Source organism: Lacerta agilis, chromosome 4 (genome assembly GCF_009819535.1).
Source record: "Lacerta agilis isolate rLacAgi1 chromosome 4, rLacAgi1.pri, whole genome shotgun sequence".
NCBI lineage: Eukaryota > Metazoa > Chordata > Lepidosauria > Squamata > Lacertidae > Lacerta > Lacerta agilis.
The window spans coordinates 1,975,341-1,997,641 of record NC_046315.1 but is presented as its reverse complement, the minus strand read 5'-3'; the positions used below and the strand labels follow the sequence as shown (position 1 = coordinate 1,997,641).

The window sequence follows — 22,301 nt, the reverse complement described above, 5'->3', positions numbered from 1 at the left end:
AATACATACCTAACAAAGACAGGAACACAAAATAAATCATTATTTACTACTACTTTTGAATCTTCTTTAGGGGGACTTCCCCCGCTCTCTCAACTGCGTTCAAAACTAATCTAAGTTGGTAACTTTGTAACTATTTTTCTAAAACATTCATCATCATTCTTAATATACTATAAACATAGCGGCTAACCATATATAATTCATTTCTTAAACTACATAACCTTAAACATTACTAAACAAACCTAAGCCATTTATAACATCACTTCTTATATACAATTTTATATAACAGCACCTAGCTCAAGCCATTTAAACAAACTGGTTCTGCTTCAAATATCTAATTTTTCACGATTTTTTAGATAGTCCTTGAATTTCTTCCAATCTTGTTGGACTCTCTCCTCCCTCTGGTCTCGGAGTCTCGCGGTCAGTTCAGCAAGTTCCATAAAGTCTATCAACTTCATTTGCCATTCTTCTACTGTCGGAAGCTCTTCACCTTACAATTTTCTTGCAAGTAAAATTCTAGCAGCTGTTGTGGCATACATAAAAAACACTCTATCCTGACTGGGTATCTCATGGTTGGTCATGCTCAAAAGAAAGGCCTCTGGTTTCTTTTGTTGTTGTTGTTCAGTCGTTCAGTCGTGTCCGACTCTTCGTGACCCCATGGACCAGAGCACGCCAGGCACGCCTATCCTTCACTGCCTCTCGCAGTTTGGCCAAACTCATGTTAGTAGCTTCAAGAACACTGTCCAACCATCTCATCCTCTGTCGTCCCCTTCTCCTTGTGCCCTCCATCTTTCCCAACATCAGGGTCTTTTCTAGGGATTCTTCTCTTCTCATGAGGTGGCCAAAGTACTGGAGCCTCAACTTCAGGATCTGTCCTTCTAGTGAGTACTCAGGGCTGATTTCTTTGAGAATGGATAGGTTTGATCTTCTTGCAGTCCACGGGACTCTCAAGAGTCTCCTCCAGCACCATAATTCAAAAGCATCAATTCTACGGCGATCAGCCTTCCTTATGGTCCAGCTCTCACTTCCGTACATTACTACTGGGAAAACCATAGCTTTAACTATACGGACTTTTGTCGGCAAGGTGATGTCTTTGCTTTTTAAGATGCTGTCTAGGTTTGTCATTGCTTTTCTCCCAAGAAGCAGGCGTCTTCTGATTTCGTGACTGCTGTCACCATCTGCAGTGATCATGGAACCCAAGAAAGTGAAATCTCTCACTGCCTCCATTTCTTCCCCTTCTATTTGCCAGGAGGTGATGGGACCAGTGGCCATGATCTTAGTTTTTTTGATGTTGAGCTTCAGACCATATTTTGCGCTCTCTTCTTTCACCCTCATTAAAAGGTTCTTCAATTCTTCCTCACTTTCTGCCATCAAGGTAGTATCATCAGCATATCTGAGGTTGTTGATATTTTTTCCGGCAATCTTAATTCCAGTTGGGGATTCATCCAGTCCAGCCTTTCGCATGATGTATTCTGCATATAAGTTAAATAAGCAGGGAGACAATATACAGCCTTGTCGTACTCCTTTCCCAATTTTGAACCAATCAGTTGTTCCATATCCAGTTCTAACTGTAGCTTCTTGTCCCACATAGAGATTTCTCAGGAGGCAAATGAGGTGATCCGGCACTCCCATTTCTTTAAGAACTTGCCATAGTTTGCTGTGGTCGACACAGTCAAATGCTTTTGCATAATCAATGAAGCAGAAGTAGATGTTTTTCTGGAACTCTCTGGCTTTCTCCATAATCCAGCGCATGTTTGCAATTTGGTCTCTGGTTCCTCTGCCCCTTCGAAATCCAGCTTGCACTTCTGGGAGTTCTCGGTCCACATACTGCTTAAGCCTGCCTTGTAGAATTTTAAGCATAACCTTGCTAGCGTGTGAAATGAGTGCAATTGTGCGGTAGTTGGAGCATTCTTTGGCACTGCCCTTCTTTGGGATTGGGATGTAGACTGATCTTCTCCAATCCTCTGGCCACTGCTGAGTTTTCCAAACTTGCTGGCATATTGAGTGCAGCACCTTAACAGCATCCTCTTTTAAAATTTTAAATAGTTCAGCTGGAATATCATCACTTCCACTGGCCTTGTTGTTAGCAAGGCTTTCTAAGGCCCATTTGACTTCACTCTCCAGGATGTCTGGCTCAAGGTCAGCAACCACATTTCCTGGGGTGTATGAGACCTCCATATCTTTCTGGTATAATTCCTCTGTGTATTCTTGCCACCTCTTCTTGATGTCTTCTGCTTCTGTTAGGTCCTTTCCACTTTTGTCCTTAATTGTGGTAATCTTTGTACGAAATGTTCCTTTCATATCTCCAATTTTCTTGAATAAATCTCTGGTTTTTCCCATTCTGTTATTTTCCTCTATTTCTTTGCATTGCTCGTTTAGAAAGGCCCTCTTGTCTCTCCTTGCTATTCTTTGGAAATCTGCATTCAATTTCCTGTATCTTTCACAATCTCCTTCGCATTTTGCTTGTCTTCTCTCCCCCGCTATTTGTAAGGCCTCATTGGTCAGCCACTTTGCTTTCTTGCATTTCTTTTTCATTGGGATAGTTTTCGTTGCTGTCTCCTGTATAATGTTACGAGCCTCCATCCACAGTTCTTCAGGTACTCTATCCACCAAATCTAAATTCTTGAACCTGTTCTTCACTTCAACTGTGTATTCATAAGGAATTTGATTTAGATTGAATCTTACTGGCCCAGTGGTTTTTCCTACTTTCTTCAGTTTAAGCTGGAATTTTGCTATAAGAAGCTGATGATCTGAGCCACAGTCAGCTCCAGGTCTTGTTTTTGCTGAGTGTATAGAGCTTCTCCATCTTTGGCTGCAGAGAATATAATCAATCTGATTTCGATGTTGCCCATCTGGTGATGTCCATGTGTAGAGTCGTCTCTTGTGTTGTTGGAAAAGAGTGTTTGTGATGACCAGCTTGTTCTCTTGACAGAACTCTATTAGCCTTTGCCCTGCTTCATTTTGATCTCCAAGGCCTCTGGTTTCTTACTAAAAGTAATTTTCATTACTTTCTTAAGTTCTTTCATTCATTCTTTCTTACTTTCATTACTTTCTTAAGTTCATTATAAATCTTCTCCCAGAAGGCCTTAACCTTTGGACATGTCCACCACATATGATAAAAGGTACCTTCCACACTTTTACATTCCCAACACATATTACTTGTAACATGATATATCTTAGCTAACTTCACTGGTGTCAAGTACCATCTATATATCATTTTCATAATATTCTCTCTCAATACATTACAAGCAGTAAATTTTATACCTTCCTTCCACAACTTCTCCCAGTCATCCATCATAATGTTATGTCCAACATCCTTTGCCCAATCTATCATTACAGATTTAACCATTTCGTCTTTTGTATGCCACTCTAGCAACAAATTATACATTCTGGAAAGGTTTTTAGAGTTTGATTCGATTAATTCTGTTTCCAGCTTTGATTCTTCTGTTTGAAAACCAATTTTTTTGTCCATTCTAAAGGTTTCATAGATTTGACGATACTGCAGCCAGTCGGTAACCTCTTCTTTCATTTGTTCGTAGCTTTTCAACTTAAAAGAGTCACCTTCTCGCTGCAGTATGTCCACATATCTTGGCCATCTCGCAGACATATTAGGTCTTTTATACGCCTTGGCCTCTACAGGTGACACTCATCTGGGAGTCTTTTTCTCCAGCAAATCTTTATTTCGGATCCAAACCTGATATAGGGCTTTCCTAACTATATGATTCTTGAAAGCTTTGTGGGCCTTTACCTTATCATACCAAAGATACGCATGCCATCCAAATACATTATCACAACCTTCCAAGTCCAACACATCAGTATTGTCTAATTTAAACCAATCCTTCAACCAGCAAAAGGCCGCTGCTTCGTAATAAATCCTTAAATCTGGCAGGGCGAAGCCTCCTCTCTCCTTAGAGTCTGTTAAGATTTTGAATTTAATTCTGGGCTTCTTTCCCTGCCAGATAAATTTCGACAGATCCTTTTGCCATGTCTTAAAACAGTCTAGTTTATCTATTATTGGAATCGCTTGGAATAAAAACAGCATCTTTGGTAACACATTCATCTTAACGGCAGCAATTCTGCCCATCAAAGAGAGTTTCAATCTAGTCCAAATCTCCATGTCTCTTTTTATCTCGACCCAAACTTTTTCATAATTGTCCTTAAACAGGTTTAGATTTTTCGAGGTTAGATTGACTCCTAGATATTTCACTTTTTTAACGAAGTTAAGGCCAGTATGGTCCTGTAGCTTCTGTGTCTGCACAGGGTTCAAATTTTTAGTCAATACCTTGGTTTTCACTTTATTTAATTTAAAGCCGGCTACACGACCAAAAAGTTCAATTATTTCTAAGGCTTTGGGGATACTGCTTTCTGGTTCTTGTAGGGATAACATCAAATCGTCCGCATAGGCTCGCAATTTATATTCCTTCTCTCCCACCTTTATTCCTTTAATCTGTTTCTCCAATCTAATCATGTTCAGAAGGACCTCCAGGACTGTGATGAAAAGTAAAGGGGAGATAGGGCACCCTTGCCTTGTTCCTTTCTCAACTCTAATTTCCTCCGATATCACACTGTTAATTTTAATTTTAGCTTTTTGTTCAGTATAAATGGCATTAATGCCATTAAGAAATCGTTTTCCAACGCCCATCTTTTCTAAGTTTTTCTTCATAAAAGTCCAAGATATATTATCAAAAGCCTTTTCTGCATCAATAAACAGCAGTACTGCATCTGTGTTTATATTCTTTTCTAACTTTTCTAAAATATCCACAATAATTCTTGTATTGTTGTTTATTTGTCTTCCAGGTAAAAAACTTGCTTGTTCTTTGTGGATATAATCCTTCAATACTCTTCTTAATCTCATGGCCAAAACATTAGCAAATATTTTATAATCCACATTCAATAACGAAATTGGGCGGTAATTTTTCATCAAAGTCTTATCCGATTCTGGTTTCAAAATCAGTGTGATATAGGCTTCTTTCCATGTCTCCGGTGCCCTACCTCCTTCTAACAAGTCATTGCAAACTTCCTTCAAAGGCTGTGATAGCCAATTTTTCAATGATTTATAGTACTTTGCAGTTAGTCCATCTGGTCCTGGGGCCTTTCCTATTTGCATGTTGTTAATTGCATCTTCTATTTCTTGCGTAGAAATGGTGGTTGAGCATAGATAGTTTGTCTTCTGGGACTTTATGTAATCCATTTTTCTCCAGAAATTGGTCTATCTCTAATTCTTCTATTTTATCCTCCTTATACAATTGTTTATAAAATCTTTGAAAACACCATTTAATTTCCTCTGGATCCTCCACACTTCTTCCATTAACTACCATATTGGTGATGGTATTTGCTTTTTGTCTTTTTTTCAGCTGCCAAGCTAACAATCTTCCACATTTATTGGCTGATTCAAAAGTCCTCTGTTTCATAAATTTTAACTTCCATTCTACTTCTTGATTCAAAATTTTAGCATATTGGGACTGCAAGTATTTAATTTCTTTTTGTATTTTTTGACTTTTGGGGTGTCCTCTTAATTCTTTTTCTTTCTCTTTTATCAGTCTCAACAATCTTTCCATTTCTGCGTTTTGTTGCTTCTTCTTTTTAGATTTTTCACTTATGAGGAACCCTCTCATCACAGCTTTGCTAGCGTCCCATACTATTCTTTTCTCAACATCAGTATTCAAATTGATTTGAAAATATTCCTTCATCTTTTTTGAAGCTTTCTATCAGCTTGGCATCTCTCATCATTGCATCATTCTCCATCTAAACAAGTCTCTAGAGATAAACTTCAAGTTCAATTGTACAGGATTATGGTCTGAAAGTGTCTTAGGGCCAATTTCTGCTTTTTGTATTTTTGGTGCCAATTCATTAGAAATCCAGATGTAATCTATTCTCAACCATGACTGTTGAGGTTCTGGGAAATAAGTTGCCTCTGTTTCAGTTGGATTCCTCAGTCTCCAAGAATCTACCAAATTCAAATTGTCCACCATTTCGAAAAATGTTTTGGGGAGTTTCCCATCATTTGTAATTTTTGTTCTTTGAGATCTGTCCATTAATGTGGAAACAGCTCCATTAAAGTCACCGAGGAAAACCATTTTGTAGTCCAAATAGTCTATCAACAAGTCATTGATTTTTTTGTATAAAATTGATTTCGTTCGGTGCATAAAGTCCCAGAATCAGAATTTTTTCGCCTTGTACTTTAATTTCAATAGCAATGTATCTCCCTTCTTCATCTTTAAATAGCTGTCTTGGACTGTATTTCTCTTTTACGTAAATTACAACACCTCTCTTCTTGACTTTGTCAGAAGATATGAATTCCTGGCCTAATTTTTTATTTTGTAGAATCCTTCTGTGCTGCCGGACTACATGAGTCTCCTGTAAACAGATAATATCAATTTTCTTCTTTTCCAAATTGTGAAATACTCTGCGTCTCTTCGGTCTCTGGTTCAAACCCTGAACATTCCATGTCATCAATTTTAAAGCCATCTTCTACTCTTCGCCCCCAGTTGCCTCTCCTTTCTTGTCTTCTTCTGCGACTTCTGGTCCTGGTCCTCCTGGAAATGGTATTCCTCGAAGTCTGTACAGATTAGCCGGGTCTAATGAAGAACCTTTGAAGTCTTCCAGGTGTTTATCCAAAAAATTTTGTTTGTCAGCCAGGGATTTTATCCTTATCCTTTTCTCTTTAAACTTGAACGTTAGGCCTTCTGGAAACTCCCAACTATAGGGGATTTTTCTTGATCTTAATTCCGATGCCAAATCGTAGTCCACTCTCTTGGAAAGGAAATATTTGGGGATATCTTTATAAATGATGACTTTCTTCTGTTGCACCACCAGGTTTTTCTTGTAATGTAGGTCCAAAATATGGTCTCGTTGATATCTATTCTGAAATACTATCAAACAGTCATTGACCACTTTGGAGCTTCTCTTTCCTTTAGTTCCAAATCTAAAGGCCTTCACTATGAATGCTGAGACGTCGTCCGCTTCCAGCTCCCAGAATGTTGAAAATTCATTAGCTATATAGTCCTTCAGGCTGTCCTTCTCCAATTCTGGAAGTGATCTCAATCTGAGGTTCACTTCCCTTTCCCGGAGCTGCAGAAAGGCGAGAGACTCTTCTACGTTTTTTTGCTGTGATCCATTTTTTTCAATTTTCTCTACATCAATATTGTCCAATTTTGTCTCCACCTGTTTAATTTTTTCTTTAACTTCTTTAAGTTCTTCTGTTTCCTTTTTTAGGACTTTCACCTCTTTACCAATTTTATCAATTTCTTCTCTATTTTGCCTGACTCCTTCCTCAATTACACTAATGGATTTTTCCAGTCTCTGAGTGGAGTCCTTAAATTCAGCTTGAAGTTTTTCTGTTGATGTATTCACTGAAGTCTGTGTTTGTTTTACATCTGCTTGCGTTTGTTTTACGTCTTCTCCCACTTTCCCCAGCTTCTCTGTCAAATCCAAAATATTTGCATTCAATCTCTCAATAGCTGACGCCATCTGCTCCTGAAGAGTTGCTGAAATAGAAGCTTTGCGTTCGTCTTTTTTAGCTTTAGACCTTGTACTATCTTGCATCTCCTGTAGACTCTGCAGCTGGTATTTCAAGGTCACTTCAGTAACTGTCACTATCTCAGACATTCACAGGGAATCCAAACGAAAACATTCCCAGAAGCAAACACCAGATGGCAAATATACTAGTCCAGAGAACAAAGGGAAACAGAGTCAAGAGTCCCAGGCAGTCCCAACACAGAAGTTTTAATTCCAGGCACTTCAAAGTTTCAAAAAAAGTTCCAAAAGTTCATCAAAAGTCAAGAAAAGTTAGTCCTTAAAACAGTCCAAGGCAGTTCTTTAATAGTCTCCTTGCAATGTAACCCCCATGTCCAAAAAGTAACTGTAGCAAGCTAAAAGTAAGTTAAAATGTCTCCGCTGGTAAACAGTAGCAAAAAGAACGACCACAAAGTAACGCAGCCTGCTAACTGACCCGGAATCCTATCCAGAGGGCGAGCAGGGTCTTCCTTTACCAAATTCCTTATTTTAAAGTCTCAAATAGTAGTTAAAGCAACTTTAAAGCGACTTTTAAAAAGTTCAGCAGGACCAGCAAACTTTTTCCCGCTAGTCCGCGGCTCAGCTCCTTTGTTATTACCTTGATCTGTAAAGCAGTCCAGGAGAACGGGCTTCCTTTTTAACGTTCTCACTGTAATTTTCCCTTAAGGTTTAAAGTCAATAGAGAAGTATTACTTACAGGGCTTCTAATTTGTAAATCCAATCAGGAAAGGGTCGAGCGCTCAGAAATGTCAGTATCGCTGCTTCGTTCCTCAGGGAGCAGTAGTCTCTTCAGCTCCATGCCGGAGCCTCGCTCGCCCGATTTTCCCCCTTACGAGGGTCAATCGGGAGCGGGGACGGTACGTCTTGGAGCCCACAAGACCGCCTGTCCACAGGACGCTCTTCCCGTGGCTTTAGGGGGCCCGTACGGTAACCCCAAAACCCCCGAGGGACCCGAGCTCTTCAGCTCCCGACTGACATGGACGGCGCCAAACCGGAAGTCCAGAATCTAATAATAAATTTGTTGGTTAATGACAAACAACACAGGTAATGAACACACACCCAACTCCCTTCAGTTCTCCATTTGCTCCTGAGGCTCTAATCCCTTTTTGTCTCCACTGCAGATTGTGATGAATCGGAAATCGAGAACAAAGGTGACCACGACAAAATCCCCAGAGATGAGAAGCCACATAAAAATTTGGAGTGTAGAGAAAGCTGCAGTCAGAGATCCCATTCCACTTCCCATCAACAAAATCTCATTGGAAAGAAACTCTATCAGTGTGTGGAATGTGGAAAGAGCTTTAGTCAGAGCTCCAATCTCACTTCCCATCAAAGAATTCATACAGGAGAGAAACCCTATCAGTGTGTGGAATGTGGAAAGAGCTTCAGTATAAGCTCCCATCTCACTTACCATAAAAGAATTCATAAAGGGGAGAAACCCTATCAGTGTGTAGAATGTGGAAAGAGCTTCAATCACAGCTCCTCTCTCACTTCCCATCAAAGAATTCATACAGGGGAGAAACCCTATCAGTGTGTGGAATGTGGAAAGAGCTTCAGTAGGAGCTCCAATCTCGCTTCCCATAAAAGAATTCATACAGGGGAGAAACCCTCTCAGTGTGTGGAATGTGGAAAGAGCTTCAGTACGAGCTCATCTCTCACTAAGCATCAGAGAATTCATACAGCGGAGAAACCCTATCAGTGTGTGGAATGTGGAAAGAGCTTCACTGAGAGGTCTTCTCTCACTTCCCATCGAAGAATTCATACAGGGGAGAAACCTTATCAGTGTGTGGAATGTGGAAAGAGCTTCAGTAGGAGCTCCGATCTCACTTCCCATAAAAGAATTCATACAGGGGAGAAACCCTATCAGTGTGTGGAATGTGGAAAGAGCTTCAATCACAGCTCCTCTCTCACTTCCCATCAAAGAATTCATACAGGGGAGAAACCTTATCAGTGTGTGGAATGTGGAAAGAGCTTCAGTAGGATCTCCAGCCTCACTTTCCATAAAAGAATTCATACAGGGGAGAAACCCTATCAGTGTGTGGAATGTGGAAAGAGCTTCAGTGAGAGGTTCTCTCTCACTTCCCATCGAAGAATTCATACAGGGGAGAAACCTTATCAGTGTGTGGAATGTGGAAAGAGCTTCAGTACAAGCTCCAATCTCACTTCCCATCGAAGAATTCATACAGGGGAGAAACCCTATCAGTGCATGGAATGTGGAAAGAGCTTCAGTCATGGCTCCCATCTCACTAAGCATCAGAGAATTCATAGAGGAGAGAAACCTTATCAGTGTGGGGAATGTGGAAAGAGGTACAGTCAGAGCTCCTATCTTACTTCCCATCAAAGAATTCATACAGGAGAGAAACCCTATCAGTGCATGGAATGTGGAAAGACTTTCATTCAAAGCCAAAATCTCACTTCCCATAAAAGAATCCATACAAAGTTCGGAAAAACCATTATACAGCTTTAGGAGCCAGGCAAATCTGCAACTTTTTAACCAGATCTTTGGTTGATTGTCATCTAATGCCCTTTTAAAATGCCCTCTTTTGTGTTTTTATGTTGTGTTTTTATTTGTAACCATCCTGAACATAGCTGTCAACTTTCAGATTTGAAAATAATGGATCAGCAGTCTCACCTATCCCGGGGACAGTCACATGTCAGTGGTGGGCGGAGCCAGAAGCAAAAGTGGGCGGAGCAGCAATGTAAACTCCAAGCGGGCTCGGGCTCGGAGCGGAGCAAAGAGGGCAGCCATGTGCTCCGCGCAATGGAGCCCCATCGTCGTCTTGTCTGATCCCATCAAAAAGGACACAAAGCAACAGCTGCTCAAAGGTAGCCAGGCTCCGCCCGCCAGCTAACCCTATTGGCCGGCTGAGGGGCTTGGTGGCAACGGATAGGGGCTGATGCAGGGGGAGGAATACACCCCCCTGTAAGCACAGGAAAGAGCTCCCACTTGTTTTGAGGGCTGAGGCTTTTCTCTTCAAGTAGGTGAGGTCTTCCCACCCATTCCCTGGCCAGCAGGGGAGGAGCTGCTTCCATTAAAAACGGGAAATTTAAGGGAAATAAAAAATAAGGGAGAGCAGCGGGAAACTGCTTAAAATAAGGGAGAATCCCAGGGGAAACGGGATACTTGACAGTACTGATCCTGAAACCTGTGGGGGTAGGGAATAGGCGCTAACTCTTAAAGGCCTAGGGGTCTCTTCCCCCCCCCCATGAAATTATTGAGGAGGCCACCCCCAGTTTTTGTGTTATTTTTTCCAAATCAACCTTTTATTCTTCTTCAACTTGCCATACAACTTCTCTTTAAAATTTCCCTCTTGAAAAAAGCACAAAGGTCATGAGGAAAACAAAACACAAGAAAATACAAATGTGGAGAGGTTCCTTCTTTGCGGGCAAAACACAAAAGTTGCTTTAAAGCAGCGTTTCCCAACCTTGCATCCCCAGCAGCTCTCGGACTGCTGTTTCCATCATCCCTCCCCATTGCTCCTGCTAGTTAGGGATGATGGGAGTTGTAGTCCAAAAACATCTGGAGACCCAAGTGTGCTTTAAAGGGAAAGTAGGCTGGCCCTGTGACACCCTCTGCTGACCAAAAGCAGTGCCACAGAATCTGAAGTGTAAAGTACTACACTTGGGCAAAAAAAAATGAAAGGCACAAATACAGGATGGCTTGAGAGCAGTACACGTGAAAAGGATCTAGGAGTCTTGGTAGACCACAAACTTGACATGAGTTAACAGTGTGATGCAGCAGCTAAAAAAGCCAATGCAATTCTGGGCTGCATCAATAGGAGTATAGCATAGTCTTTTTTATTTAACATCAGAATGTTTTAATTTGTGGAAATTATTTTCCAATTTTTTGTTTTTGATGTTTGTATTGGATTATCCTTTTTGGTAATAATGTAAATATCTTTATTTTTCCTTTTTATTACTTTTCTTTTTCTTTCTTCCTTTACCTCTTTCCTTCTTTTTTTTCTTTTCTTTCTCTTTCCTTTATGTTATGTTTTGCTGTATTTAATTCTCAATGTTGTGATATTTGTTATACGTCTGAGTGTTTTTTAAAATAATAAAGTTTATTACAAAAAAAGGAGTATAGCATCAAGATCAAGGGAAGTAATAGTACCACTGTATTCTGCTTTGGTCAAACCTCACTTGGTATACTGTGTCCAGTTCTGGGCACCACAGTTCAAGAAGGATACTGACAATCTGGAACGTGTCCAGAGCAGGGCAACCAAAATGGTCAAAGGCCTGGAAACGATGCCTTATGAGGAACGGCTTGGGGAGCTGGGTATGTTTAGCCTGGAGAAGAGAAGGTTAAGAGGGGATAGGAAAGCCATGTTCAAATATATCAAAGGATGTCATATAGAGGAGGGAGAAAGGTTGTTTTCTGCTGCTCCAGAGAAGTGGACACGGGGCAATGGATTCAAACTACAAAAAAGAAGATTCCACCTAAACATTAGGAAGAATTTCTTGACAGTAAGAGCTGTTGGACAGTGGAATTTGCTGCCAAGGAGTGTGGTGGAGTCTCCTTCGTTGGAGGTCTTTAAGCGGAGGCTTGACAGCCATCTGTCAGGAGTGCTTTGATGGTGTTTTCTGCTTGGCATGGGGTTGGACTGGATGGCCCTTGAAGGTACCAAGGCAGTAAGTTGCCGATGGGTGTATAGAATAAAGACAACAGCAATGGGGAAACCAGAGTACAAAGCAAGGCTTGTAGCTCGAGGTTTTACACAAAGGAAGGGGTTACATTACACCCAAGTTTATGCACCCACTTCAAGGAGTGAAACCCTGAGAGCACTATTAGCGGTTGCTGCTCAGAAAGGATTAAAAGTGAGTCAATTTGATGTCTCAACTGCTTATCTTCATTCAGACCTGGCTGAAGAGCTTTATATGGAGCTACCACCAGGTTTGAAAGACAATAAATTAAATCAGGTATGGAGACTACATAAATCCATTTATGGACTCAGGCAATCTGCTCATAATTAGAATGAGTGTCTGAATGACATTTTGGTAGGCATTGGTTTTAGCAGGAGCAAAGCTGACAATTGCTTATATTTCCGAGGTTCAGGAGACACTCGAGAATCTTTGCTTGTTTATGTAGATGACCTGATTTATACTTCAAGGACACAAGAACAAGTAAATAAACTGGCCAAAGAGTTAAATAAACACTTCAAAATTAAGAATCTTGGCGATGTAAAGGTCTGTCTTGGTGTTCAGATAGATAGGACCAAAAATGGCAGTTTCCTGCTGAATCAAAAAGGCAAGATATTGCAAATGTTGAAAAAGTTTGGCATGACGGAATGTGCAGGTGTTAGAACTCCAATGGAAATGGGTTTCGTAAAAGACAATGAGTTCAAGGAGAGTGCTGAATTCAAGCGTCCTGAAATTTTCCAGTCAGCACTGGGAAGCTTACTTCACCTCTCACAATGGAGTAGGCCAGACATTGCTTACGCTGTTAATGTGCTGAGTAGGAAACCCTCAAAACCTAGCGTAAATGCATGGAAAGGAATTCAAAGAGTCTTAAGATATTTACAATAAACCAAAGATATTTGTCTTGAATTATCTTCTGAAGGACAAGCACAGATTACTTGCTGGACAGATAGTGACTGGGCAAATTTAAAAGATGGAAAGTCAGTACCTGGCTGTGTAATAAAATTTGGTAACTCTGATTGGATGGAGATCTAAGAAACAAAACCTGATTGCTTTGTCATCGACAGAAGCTGAGTTCTGTGCTTTGTCCAAATTATGTAGAGACTTAGAATTTTACAAATGCTTGGCACAAGAGATGTATGAAAAAGTAATCACGCCAATCACTCTATGTGGCGATAATCAACCGTGTCTTAAGTTAGCACAAAATGGACAGTTTAAAGGACATACAAAACATTTGCATATCCGTTTTCAAAATGTTTGTCAAACAGTGAGAGCAGGAATTGTTAAATTAAGTTACTGACCTAGTCATGACAATCAAGCTGATGGTTTTACAAAACCACTTGGGTTTCAGCGTCATGAAAATTTTTGTGAAGAAATGGGTCTGAAGTAATCCTGTTGTTTGCCAGCGAGAGGGGGTGTTAGGGTTTGAAACATGAGATGCTGGCAAATTAGCAAAGTCACATGATTTAAGTTGTTAAGCTTGTTAAGTTGTTAAGCTGCTCAGTATATATAGAGCGTTTGTTTTGGTTTGCCACTGGGGTGTGGAGCAGTCATGTCTGAAAGCTCCGGAGGAATGTTTGTCTGCAATAAACTTGTCTTTAGAAAGACGGGCTTCCGTGTGTCATCATTTCGTTGCTGCAACAAGAACCCCACAGCTGGACTTGTTTAATGCTCTGCAAAGAGAAGTGTTGCTGGTCTGCGCAGCAGAAGCATTTACTGGACCAGTACACTAAAAATCTCTTAGTATGTGGACCGAGAACTCCCAGAAGTGCAAGCTGGATATCAAAGGGGCAGAGGAACCAGAGACCAAATTGCGAACATGCGCTGGATTATGGAGAAAGCTAGAGAGTTCCAGAAAAACATCTACTTCTGCTTCATTGACTAGGCAAAAGCATTTGACTGTGTTGACCACAGCAAACTATGGCAAGTTCTTAAAGAAATCGGAGTGTTGGATCACCTCATCTGTCTCCTGAGAAATCTCTATGTGGGACAAGAAGCTACAGTTAGAACTGGATATGGAACTTTTTTTTTAATTTAATAAACTCTTGGGGGAAAAAAGAACTGGATATGGAACAACTGATTGGTTCAAAATTGGGAAAGATAAATTGCAATTTTTTGTCCTATACAAGTCTATCAGGACAACAAATTGTGCATAACTTTGCTTCATTTTGAGGGCTGCAAGCAAAAAACCTAAATATTTGCAGATTACATCCAAAGAGGACTTATAAATGTGTCCTTTTTGCCGGGGGGGGGGGGGGAAATACCTGCTGATTTGTTGTCTAAAGTTGTTAACAAAGAACAAATGGATGCATATGTACATAAATTACAGGTGTATTAGATATTTCAATGGTTGATATGAAAAGGGGGAGGATGTCAATATTTTCATCCCTCCCATTGCAAGGATCACCTGATCATGTTGTTTTACTTTCAGTCTGTGAGAAAGGAGGGGGCGGAAGCTACTCTTTGAGACCTCCGGCTCTAGTATTGCAGGATTTTTCTTTTGATCTGTCTAGAGACAGGATGGCTGTATGAGAGCTGTTTCTCTCGTACATGTTTGTTATTTTCTTTTATTTGTTTAATTAGGAGAAATAAATGAGGTATGCTACAAAACCTCCACAGCTTTGTTTCTGTTTACTCTGCTGCATTTGAGTGCTCACATGAGGAAATATGAGTCCACAGCACCAGGACCTGCTCCTCGGGAATGCTGTGTTGCTGTTCCTGCAGTCGGAAGGTTGGTGAAGGTGCTCCCATCGCCCAGTCCATGCAGGTGCTGAACATGGCTGCACAGAAACTTCCTTCTCCCACCTTTAAAGTAAACGTCTATGTAAGTGAAATATATTCCGAGTCAAGAGTGAATTTCATGCTCTTTATTCAGCTCATAGTAGCGAGGAATGAAAGTTTCCCCAAAACGTCTGCTTTATATACATTATTTACATAATGGGCCCCACGTGATTTGCTAATTCCGGGATACTCCTGTAGGCCAATCAGGCTGCGGATTCACTTCCACCTGGAGCTGGATTGGGTGGCTCCTGTGGACCAACCAGACTGCTGCATTCTGGATCCTATTGTTCTAGGACCAATTGGACTGCTGCATTCTGAATCCTATTCAGCTCAGTATATAACAGTATGGAAACCAAATCTACCCAAGTTTGCCTTCCTCCGCCAACCTCAACTTCGCTCTTCAAGCCAAAAGACAACACTTCCCCGTCCCCGGGCGAAACCCCCTGGCCTTTCATTGGTAGAGCCGCCACCACGCCTGTGGTGTTTATAGAGCGGTGACTGACTGAGCGGGCAGCAAGATGCTTTCAACCTCAGACACTTGGCGGGTTCTGAGATGACCATGCAGGCCTGATTCATGACCCCGGTGGGCTGGATTCAGCCCATGGGACATAGTTTGAGGACCCTGGTCTACACTGACTGGCAGCAGCTCCCCAGAGTTTCAGGCAGGGATTTCATCCAGCCATTGAAGGAGAAGTCAGGGTTTGACCATGGGACATTCTGCATGCCAAGCAGATGCTCTAGGGCTTCCCATATTTCACTAGCTGTTCAACTTTATGCTAATAGCATCCATGGAGATTCCACCTGCCTCCTTCGAAAGGAGAACACTCACCTGATCTGTTATGTAGGTAGACCTATCGGAGCTGTTCAACCACCTTGCAGGGTCTGCCTCCTGGCGCGACCTAGCCAATTACAGATGAGCTAGGAGGGCGAACACTCCTATGAGAAACAAGCTAACTAAGGACTCATCTTACAGAACACAGGTTTGGCGCACGGCAGTCAGTCTGGCTTGGGCAGGCTCACACGCAGCATGGTTGTTCTTGAGTTCTAATTCCGTTGTTACCAGTAATAATAAAAGGACATTTGGAACCAGCGCTGACTCTGACTCTTATCCTAGCTGAGTATATAACATGATCAATTTATTTTTTTAATAAAGAATTTATTGGTATTTTGACAAATAACAAAGAAAAACAAGTACTACAAACATACATATAATTGTTCAGTCGTTCAGTCGTGTCCGACTCTTCGTGACCCCATGGACCAGAGCTCGCCAGGCACGCCTATCCTTCACTGCCTCTCGCAGTTTGGCCAGACTCATGTTAGTAGCTTCGAGAACACTGTCCAACCATCTCATCCTCTGTCGTCCCCTTCTCCTTGTGCCCTCCATCTTTCCCAACATCAGGGTCTTTTCCAGGGAGTCTTCTCTTCTCATGAGGTGGCCAAAGTACTGGAGCCTCAACTTCAGGATCTGTCCTTCTAGTGAGCACTCAGGGCCGATTTCCTTGAGAATGGATAGGTTTGATCTTCTTGCAGTCCATGGGACTCTCAAGAGTCTCCTCCAGCACCATAATTCAAAAGCATCAATTCTTCGGCGATCAACCTTCTTCAGGCTGAAGGCTGATACATATAAACTACAATTCAAAATACAAAATACAAACAAAAGAAAAAAGAAAACAAATACATTACCTGACAATACAGCTACAATAAAAACATCAACTTAACTGTCTTAATCTTGTTTCTAAACTTAATTAATGGACTTCCTCTCGTCCTCTCTTCTGCGTTCATTTCTAATCTTCTTTCAGTAACTTTGTAACATTGTAAAATCTTATTTAACACACATAAACTAAATCTTACATCCATACCTCAAATTTTTAACCTATTCTAACAAACTGCATAACGTATTACCTAAACAACCTCTTATATCCTCTCTTTATTTAACCTCTAATGCTGAAGCCGATATATCCTCTGATTCCAGCACATCTATTATTATTAAATCTTATCTTAACCAAAATCAATATAACACTTCTATTACATATACATCTTTTTCCCTCTGGTTTCAGAAATCCGTGGTCAGCCTTTTTATATCCATTCCCTTTACACTTTCCTTCTTTACCCCACCCCCCTTCTATCCATCTCTATTCTTCCTTTTTCCCTTCCTTTCCCCCACTGTTCCCCCCCAGAGTCCATCCTTTCCAACTCCTTCTAAAAATTCCGTTGTTTGTACCATCGCAAGTTCAACACTGAACACTCTTTGTATCTTCTTCTTCTTCTTCAGAATGTGGCCATCTTCCTGACAAGTAATTGTAATAAGTTCACAAAGTATCTCTTCTCCACTTTCCTCTTGTTGCATGCTCCAATACAATTCCAAAACTCCTGAACTGCCACTCCAGAAGTTCTTTGTTCTTTGAAAAGTAAAATCCCCCTGCCTCTCACGCTTAGGAGGCTGTTCTTATTTATGAGCTTGTGTACAATCCTCTTCTAAGATTTCAACTGGAGAAATATTCTTTTCCTCCTTTTTAGCAAGTGGGTCTCTAATAGAATCTATCAAAATTATTTCAGAGTCTTTCAATGTTGTTTCAATCTGAGCAAACTTTTCCAGAACATTCTGTTGAAGTAAGTTCATTTGAAACCAAAATCTTTCTATTGTTAAGTCTAGGGGACAGTGGGATCTGAGTAGGCAAGAAAACCACAGGGTGTCAGTACTTTTCCATCTGCGCATAGAAATCCGCCATTTTCAGCCTGGCCCAGATTCTTCGCCAGAAGGTTAAAAGAGTTGTAAATCCATAAAAAAGCAATCAATCTTAATCTCAATCTTCCCCCAGCTGGGGTTTCAACAGTCTCTGAAATCAGCTCTTAACTTCAAAGCAAATATTTAATGGCAACAGTTTCTTGGCGTTACTGTGCTAATTATCGCTATCAGAGAGAAACGGACTCCCTCATTTTAATTTCTCTCTGCAAGCCTAATTTTAAACTTTTAGGGTCCCAATTGTTCTCCGTACTTACAGAGTGCTTCTTTTATATCCAAATTTGAGGAAAGACGGAGCGCTCAAATCCAGCAGCCGGCTGCCGCTTCGTTTCCACGGTTGGAGACGGCTTCTTCAGCCCCGTACCGGGGCCCCTTCACTCAAGCCTCCCTTTTACAAGGGAAACCTGAGAAGGGGTCGGCACCTTGGGGCCCGCTAGAAACCCTAGACCACGGGACGCTCTCCCCGTGGTTTACCGGAGCCTGCAGCGTGGTTGCGATGGCTCCTACCCCCGAGGAAACTGGAGCTGTCTCGGAACTGAGACAACTCCCAGCTGCTGGAAATGGCGCTCGCCGCCGGAAGTATAACATGATCAATTTAAGAAATAATAATAACAATATTTATTTATTATTTTCCCAAACCACTCTGGGCGACTTCCAACAATATATTAAAATACAATACTCCATCAATTATTAAAAGCTTCCCTAAACATAATAACAACAACCATTCATTTTCAGTCCATTGAATTACCAATTAAGCATTTCTGGAAAGGGAAATGGCATACTTTTGTATATTAGCATAAGAAGCATGCACCAGAAAGTATTACTCATTTATGCTGAGAATAGGATTTATTTCTTTTGAACTTTGCTTGGTTCCTCCTTGGTAGTCAGTGCGATTGTTTCTTTCTTTCTTTTTTAATTACATTTATTTATTTTCCAATACAAATCTCAACAAATCTCATTGAAATTATTTCAATTACCGATCATATTACAATCCAAATTAATTATACAATTCCCAATTAAAACAATTCCAACTATACCTAATTTTTATAACAATTTTTATATATGGACTTCCCATGCCTCGGACGCCGGAGCTGTCTTCTCATCTCTTTCAATTGCATCCAAAGTCCAGTACGTTCACAGCCTCTGATATATGCCAGCAAGCAGACGGAATTATAATTTGGAGGTCTTCAAGCAGAGGCTTGACAGCCATCTGTCAGGAATGCTTTGATGGTGTTTCCTGCTTGGCAGGGGGTTGGACTGAATGGCCCTTGGGGTCTCTTCTAACTCTATGATTCTATGATTCTATAATAAGTAATGTCTCCGTATGGATAAGGTCACTCTTCTTTCCAAGTGCCACATTCCGACCGTCGCCATCTTCTCCTCCCGTTGCACACCAAACTTCTTCGCACAGCTTCTCTCCCCCGCTAGCATTGCATCCACTCCTTGCCAGGAGGGCCAGTCACCTCTAGAAAGGCCAATATCCATCATCCACCAGAACTGGCTTCTCCCTTTGAAGTGGTGCTCTGCTTCACGGGCTCTCCACAACAATCTATCTTTGCTGCGCCATTACCAGTCGGATGTCCTCCGTTACTATTAAATCTTTCCAAGTCTTGCTTTCAATTCTGTACATCCAATCTTTTCTGCCAAGTTGAATCTCAATTTTTAAAGTCTGCTTGCTATTTCCCAGTGAAAGTGGATTTTCTGGGTGGGATGGTGTTAAGTAAAATATTGAGGCAAAACAAACATAGAGTCTAGGGCTCCGCCCTTCCTTTCCCTCCTTCACATACCATTGTAAAGTCCACATCTTCTTCCGATTTTCCTTTCTTAACTGCTCAGGGCTGAATCTGTTAGCAACATTCTTTTCACTCCTTTGTCCGAGGCATCCCCAAAACTTTAAGCCAAATTTATATTTCCAGGTCTAGGAATTATTTCTTTTGAACTTTGCTTGGTTCCTCCTTGGTAGCCAGTGCGATTGTTTCAGCAGTGCTCGAACTCAGGACCCGCTTCCTTGAGGGACATCTAAGAGCAGTTTGGCAGGGGAAAGGTCTCCCTTGGGAGGGGGTGGACTCTCCTTCCTTGGAGGTTTCTAAGCAGAGATGCTTTGGCTGAGATTCCTGCATTGCTGGGGGTTGGACTAGATGACCCTCGGATCCCCTCCTATCTCTCCACTCCTGAATTCCTTTCCTCCTGCAAAGCCCTTTTCCCTGCAAGCTGTTCCTCCGGTTTCTGGCCAAGGGAGGGAGATGCTCAGAGTCCAACAAAGAGCCTCACCCCCAAAAGGATATCTGGGCATTGGAGCCCCCCTAAGTCCATAAAAAAGAATAAAAAGCCAAGGTTAATCAAAGCGAGAGAGGAATGAGTTGGACGGACTCGGCTTTGCAAGGGTTAAAGGGAACCGAGCTGCCTTCCTAGAGAGGACAGGAAGCAAGAGAGAGGAGGCCAGGTCCTCCAGAGCCCAGGCCCCTCCCTCTCCTGCAAGGGCTGCCTGGCTGTCCCCTCCTGGGATCTGGTGAGTGGGGAGGCGGTGGGGGTCCCAGGGCTGCAGCAGGGGAGGGGGCCAGCCTGGGGGGGGGCCTGGTCTGCTCATGCAGGGGGAGGAGAGAGAGGGGCCGGCCAGGGAGGGGCCAGGTCTGCAACGCTCTCCTCCCGGGAGATCACAGGATCCCAAATGGATCCCACGAAATCTCCCTTCTTCGAACAAAGGAGTCCCTGGGACTTGAACTCTGCGTGACGTCGCTCAGCGTCATTGCACAGCGGAGGAAACATGGGCAAATGGTTTTCCAAAGGTGGACGAGGAAGGAAGGAAAGGGGGGAGAGAAAGGGCAGGAATAAAGAGAGGGATCCCAGCCCATAGTCTGGCTGCTGCATGCAAACCAGTTTCCCAGTGTCTCCAAGGGCAGCTCCACACGGAGGCCACTGCAGCAATCCCCTCCCACCAAGAGCAGGGCATCCCAGGACCACATCCTCTCTGTCCCAAAGGGATTGTTGCTGGAAAACCAGCCGGAAATGGGCGTTGCTACTCACTGAGCCTCCAGGGACCTTGTGTGTGTGTTAAGCTATCTAACAGAATATTAATGCTAAAATACCTGCCTAAATTTCAGGGGAAGTGTCTTTGGCCTCACCCACTTGGCACTCAGGGGGTTGGCCAGATACATACCTGGCCCCCAGAGCAAAGAAAAAGGGACCCCCCCCCCGAAGTCTGTCTTGAGAGCGGCAGAGAGTCGAACTGCAAGAAAAGGAGACAGAAGCAGGGGAGTGGGGGTGGGAAGGAACTCCTGAGGACACCCATTAGACCCAGGCATCCATTTTTCGCAAGATACAAGGGATTCCCTTGTCAGTCAGTTCTGACTTCATGCATTGACTCGAAGGCAGAAGAAACCAGGTTGATTCATCTCCCAGAAATCCCTTCATTTCCCTCCAGATTTTGCATAGCTAGAAGGCTAGAGATTTATTTCTTCTCCTCTTTCTCCTCCTCTTTCTTTTCAGAAAGATACCTCATAGTCTGGGATGTGGTGCAGTCCAGCCCTGGTTTCCTCCAAGACTCATCCATGCTTGCTCCGGGAACCATTCCCTCCCCCCGTCCTACAAATTTTGTAAGAGAACAATGTATTTGCTTTCTAGGATTTCCTAGAGCTTCTCATTCAGACGGACAGAACTTGGCAGAAGACCAAAGGGTTCCATCCGATCTCTCAGAGGCTTCCTGAGAGCACAGATGGATGAGCGCGACTCAGCTGGCCCTGGAGCAGGAAGAGGCCATGCCATCCAAACTGGGAGCAGTTGGGGATTCTGGGAAAACCCAGTGCAGAAGATCCTGGGTGAGGAGGACACCCTCCACTCAGAGGTGCAGAGCCAGCAGTTGAGGCAGTTCTGCTGCCAGGAGGCCAAAGGACCCCGAGAGATTTGCAGTCGACTCTACCACTTTTGCCACCAGTGGCTGAAGCCGGAAAGGCACACGAAAGCTGAGATGCTGGACCTGGTGATCTTGGAGCAGTTCCTGGCTGTCCTTTCCCCGGAGATGGAGAGCTGGGTGAGGGAATGTGGAGCGGAGACCAGTTCCCAGGCGGTGGCCCTGGTCGAAGGTTTCCTCCTGAGTCAGGCAGAGGAGAGAAAGCAGGTGAGAGAGACTTTCCTCTGGATACTCCCAAAGGGCTCTTAGCAGGGTGGAGAACATCCCATAATGGTCTGCTGATGGCCCACCCGTTATCTGGGAGAGTATCCATGGAATGAGATCTCACACCCTTCAAGTCTTTGTCATTCTCTTTGTAATATTTCTCGCCATTCTCAGTTTTGAATCCTTGTTTCTTTTTCAGGGAAAGGATCATTTTGCAGAAATGGACCTGGATTCCTGTGAGGCAGAGAGGCCTCCGTTGGACACCAGAGAGAGGCCACTGGGTAAGGAGGAAGGTGGATTTTCTTCCTTTGGTCTCATTCTGTTGGTTTTCCAACTCATCTGAGGGTTCTTTTCATCTTGTTTTGTGAGGAGACTGTTGGGAACAAGGGTCCAGAGGAGGGGAGATGTATTTTTGCACAACTAACATATGAAATGGGCACAAACCTAGAGATGCCCTAGAATCATAGAATCCTAGAGTTGGAAGAGACCCCAAGGGCCATCCAGTCCAACCCCCTGCCAAGC

General features: G+C 42.6%; 1 protein-coding gene and 1 pseudogene across 1 annotated transcript in view; one reads left to right on the top strand and one right to left on the bottom strand.

The window, feature by feature from the left end:
• The window catches only part of LOC117044872, a 934,741-nt pseudogene that overhangs the window by 533,789 nt on the left and 378,651 nt on the right, over positions 1-22,301 (bottom strand).
• Positions 1-22,301, top strand: part of LOC117045003 — a gene marked incomplete at its 5' end in the record, with an annotated part of 374,050 nt that overhangs the window by 115,039 nt on the left and 236,710 nt on the right. The window contains 1 exon segment of the mRNA XM_033145796.1: positions 8,770-9,948. Within this exon segment, the coding sequence (XP_033001687.1) occupies positions 8,770-9,948 (1,179 nt within the window).